General features: G+C 48.5%; 1 protein-coding gene across 1 annotated transcript in view; it reads left to right on the top strand.

Moving 5' to 3' along the window:
• Positions 1-5000, top strand: part of tacc2 (transforming, acidic coiled-coil containing protein 2) — a 22333-nt gene that overhangs the window by 1082 nt on the left and 16251 nt on the right. The window contains exons 2-4 of the mRNA XM_030772430.1: positions 182-309; positions 1792-3271; positions 4746-4806. Of these exons, the coding sequence (XP_030628290.1) occupies positions 182-309; positions 1792-3271; positions 4746-4806 (1669 nt within the window). The remainder of the gene's footprint in view (positions 1-181; positions 310-1791; positions 3272-4745; positions 4807-5000) is intronic.

Raw genomic sequence — 5000 nt, 5'->3', positions numbered from 1 at the left:
CTTCGTCCAACGATGAACTTCATTACGTGGGGTGTAAAACACGAACACGTTTGGTGTGTCGTTCTCAGTGATGCTGATCTTTTCTCTCTCTCTCTCTCTCTCCCTCTCTCTCTCTCTCTCTCTCTCTCTCTCTCTCTCTCCCTCTCTCTCTCCCTGGCTTTCTTTCTGTCCTGTGACCCAGGAGCTCAGACTCTGACGGAGCGTTTGAGACTCCTGAATCCACCACCCCAGTCAAGGCTGTCGCCCCCCCGCTGCCCCCCCCAGAGGAGTCTGAGCTCAGTCCGAAGGCTCCGCCGCCAGAGGACGCAGGTGAGGCCGATTCCACTCCCCTTTTATCGTCTGCCGTCTCTCCTTAACTCTCTCAGCACACACACACACTTGTCCACAGTCACTTAGAGAGAAGAGAAAAATGCACACGGTCAGTCTGTAAATACCACACATGCAGTTTCCTACGGTCACGGCCGTCCTTAGGGACGCGGTTATACACAGGCTGCAGTAAAGGAGTAAAGCTAAACAAGAAACCACTACAGTGCTGCACAGTGAAAGACAGCAAGGGAATATATATATATATATATATGGTCATCCATATATGATACATTCAGCACACACAACAGACAATACAGCGAGTGGATTGGACAGAATTGAAAATGCACTGTGTCAGTTTTCATAATTTGGAAAGTTTTTTTTTTTTTTTTTTTTTTTACTGTGAAAGCTCCTCACCTTACATTTTTTCTTCCTCATAACCGGAACCAGAGCCCCATTCATCACAGACACGTCCCAAACAATCTGGTGAGAGAGACAAAGAGGAGACATTATGCGTGTGAGTCGTGAGACAGTCTGAACCGTCAGGCCGCAGGAACCTGGATTCTGACTGAATGTAATGATTCTCTGGGGAGAAAGCTTGACTTGATTTAAGGCCTTTGAGATACTGCGATAGATCAGAGCGAACTTCGCTTTGCATGAACGAAGATGAGGTCTGGACTCAGCCTTGCTCAAATCTGCAGACTCTTATCTGTCTGTCCAGATGGCTTTCTGTATGTAAAGGGTTGCCGTGGCAACAGATCCGCGTTTTGATCGGGCCTAAACCTCCTCCCTCGTGGACACATTCATCAAACACTTGTCTGTCATTATGTTGCATGTTTGGGGATACTTAGTAACCAAACAATTATCAGTCAACACTGTGGCTTTGTAAGTATGACGAGGTGGTAGACTTGTACACAAAAGTACATAAATTCATTGTCTCAAATTGAATCACAATAGTAAGGCCATCAGTTCTCACTGTAAATTGTCCAAGAAAATGTGGGCTACTGAAGTGTGAAATGAATATTTAATGTGTAAATGAATGATTTAGGAGATGTGTTTATGCTTTTGAATGCAGACAAAAGAGTTCTCTCACTGTGGCCCTCTGGAGGAAACAAATAGCATTGCATCCACACAACACCCAGGGGAACAGGGTTTTTTTTGTTGTTGTTAAGACTGTGAAGAAATCAGTCAGAATTTAGAGGCCCCATTTTCATAGTGTTAGCAGCGTTTTTCGGGCTGTGAATTTGAATGCAGACACCTCAGTGGGAGGCTTTGACTGAACCATGAGGTGCTGTTAATCAACGTTGACCAAACATGTCAAAACAAATAGCTGCTCCCGCCACCATTTTCTGAGTAACACGCACACACACACACACACACACACACACACACACACACACACACAGGACGCTAAATAAGCTCGTATAAATGCACCAGGACGGCCAAATTAAACATCTAGGGTTTTTTTTTTTTTGTCCTCCTTTACAGAATTGGGTTCTGACCCTGCCTCTGCTGCAGACCTCTCGTCCACGGTTCTCCACCCCCCCAGTCGCTCAAACTCCACCGTCTTTGATGAAGACAAGCCCATCGCCAGCAGCGGCACCTATAACCTCGACTACCTGATCGAAGCGGACCCTTTCGCCGACTCGCCTTCGTCCGGGCAACAGGGCCGCACGACCCTGACCCGCTCCCTCAGCCTCCAGGCCGGGGAGCTGAACGGATCGACGCCGGGGGACAGAACCTCCGCGGCGGGCGGTTCGGAGAAATCCGTCCACCCAAGGGCTGAGTCTTTCAGCGTAGGGACAGAGAGCGCTCCGGGAACCCTCCGCAGACCGAAAAAGCCCCGGCCCGGATCCCTGAAGAAGAAGCCCCTGTCCAGACAGAACTCCAACCCCGAGAGCCCTTCCCCCAGGGCCACCTCCTCCAGCAGCACCCCGGAGGTGAAGAAGAGAAGCAAGTCCCGTGCCGAAAGCCCTCTCGAGGCGCAGGAGGGGCAGGAAAGTCCGGCTGCCTCCCCAAGCCCGGGGGGCACGCTTAGGAGAACCAGAGGGAAGCCGCGGGTGGAGAGCCCTCCTCCGGTCGTAGAGGAGATCGCCGTTGTTCCTGAGCCAGCGTCTGCTCCGCTCAAAGAGGAGACGACAGCTCCTCCTCCAGACGACGCCTCTACAGTTCCTGACGAGGACTCCCCCATTCCCCCTCCTGCCTCCTACAAATGGGACCCGGACAACTTTGAAAACATCGACCCCTTCCGCACAGGTGGGAGTAAGGTGCCAAATTCCCCTGTCCTGGGAAGGAAAGCAGCGGAATTTACTCCATTCCCTGAACCCCCGAAAAGCCCCCCGCTTCCCGAACCCCCCAAAAGCCCCCCAGTCCCTGCTGCACAGCCACCTCCCCCTGCTTCACCTCCCCCCGCTTCACCTCCCCCCAGCCTCGAGGAGCAACCCGTCAACAAACGTCAGCCAATCAGGCTTGAGTTTGACTACTCTGAGGAGGGTGGGGAGACTGCACGCGACGCCACTCCACCTCCCAAAAAACTGGGCAAGAAACCGGGGGCCAAGATGCCCCTCAGGAGGCCAAAGCTGGGGCTTAAAAAAGCCCCCCCACCGCAGACGGAACAAATAGACAACGCTCCCGCGCCCATTTCAAACAACAACGAGGATATCCCCATTCCGAAGGTGTCTTATAACTTTGACCCCAATAAATGGGATGATCCGAATTTTAACCCTTTCTCATCGGGTAGTGCTATCCCCAACTCACCCAAATTGTCTCGGGGAAGTTATGACTTCGATCCGGACAAGTTTGACGATGCCGTCGACCCCTTCAAGTCGTCCAATAAAATGGGCAGCTCTCCCCCTAAAGCTTCCTCTTCTGAGGTGTCGACAAACGACAACGAAAATGACAACGATGGCGAGGGTGAGGATCTCAACCAAAACAAGCCGGCCAAAAATAAGAAGAAGCCAGTTAAATCGTAAGTGTGGGGTTATTTCTAAATTTATCCAGGATTTTTGTAAAAATATTGTGTTCAAGTCACTGTATGTGTGTCTGCCATTCTGTACCTTTTTCCACCCTTTGACCTCAAAGGAATAGATATTTTTTGTTGCCTGGTTTAGGAGGGCAGTGTGTGTGTGTGTGTGTGTGTGTGTGTGTGTGTGTGTGTGTGTGTGTGTGAGTGTGTGTGTGTGTGTGTGTGTTTGTGAGTGTGTGTGTGTGTGTGTGTTTGTATGTGTGTGTGTGTGTGTGTGTTTGTGTGCGTGTGTTTTGGTATTTGTCGATCTATCTGTCACTCTCCTGTCTGTTGCTCTTGTGTGTCACAGGAAATCGAGTGGTTTCACCTCTATGTGTTGTCTGTTGTAAGTAAAGAGAAGTGAGAATAATTACAGCATCACTGATAACCACAAACATTTATTTACCCTGACATTGACTTTCTAAGCAAGGATCCAATTCAGCCAATCAAAGGCTTAGTTTCCCTAAATCCCGCCTCTTAGCATTCTCTGATTGGAGGAGCTCCGGTTGCCAGCGTGGCAGTGTGCCTGTGTTTGCACACGACACTGTCCCTGTGACGTTCATTCCCCCATTTACATTGTCGAGCTAACACAATGCCAGATTTTATGGTCATCATAAAGGACCACGGCCAGTGATTACAAGATAATTCTTTACACGCTGAATAATAGGCTGATATGAAACATTGGGCAGAATATGCGGAGTGTGTGGTATTGATCACTTTAGTTACATCCCAGTTCATTCACGGTCAGCTGGTTTAGTTCATTTGAAGAGCGGGACACCGCGTGATGTTTAAAAATGTGAACATGTTAGAAACATTAGAAGGAGCATCAGCTGCTAACATTAAGAGACACAGTTCTCTCTCCATCACATTTACATGTTTCACACTAACATTCCTGTAACACCGGTCACTGTCACAGTGTGTTGACTTGTATTCAAACGCACATTTAAAACAATCATTTCTCAGTGCCATCTCTCACCGGTTTACTGACAGATCCGCTTAATCATTTACTGTCAAAATTTATAGTGCGAAAGATTCTCTCCTCTTCACTTTGACAGGTATGTTCATAAAATGCAATGCAATGGAAAAGGGTCTTTTTTTAACCAAACGGGTGGTCTGAGGAAGAGGGTACGACTGTGAATGTGGTTGAGGTTTACAGTGTTTGTTCGGCTAAAGGGAGCTGTGCTCTGGTGTTTGTGATGAAGTCATCATCTCCTTTGAAAACCCTGCTCATGTCTTCATTAAAACATGTCAAAATCACGTTTAGTCTCACTTTTCAGCGGCCGCCGTACCATGTGGTTTACGTAATCGTCTGTTGCGTGTAGACAATATAAAAAGCTATGCTGGACCTCACTGTCCTTAATGTGTCTGTGTGTCCTCACTGTGTCTGTGTCCTCACTGTGTCTGTGTGTCCTCACTGTGTCTGTGGTGTGTTTTTCAGTAACACATTCAGAGTGAAGAGGTCTCCAAAACGCTCCTCTGTGGCAGAAGTGTCATCCCAGGTAAGTGCTAAATCCACTAACACACACACACACACACACACACACACACAAACAGAAACACACCATATGTACAAGCGCTCACAGATGCACGTTCACACACACACACACCACAGACAGACACAGACACAAACACAAACACACACACACACACACACACACAAACAGAAACACACCATATATACAAGTGCTCACAG

The sequence above is a fragment of the Chanos chanos genome, chromosome 4 (genome assembly GCF_902362185.1).
Source record: "Chanos chanos chromosome 4, fChaCha1.1, whole genome shotgun sequence".
Classification (NCBI taxonomy): domain Eukaryota; kingdom Metazoa; phylum Chordata; class Actinopteri; order Gonorynchiformes; family Chanidae; genus Chanos; species Chanos chanos.
The sequence above is the reverse complement of the archived record's forward strand: the minus strand, read 5'-3'. Positions and strand labels throughout refer to the sequence as shown.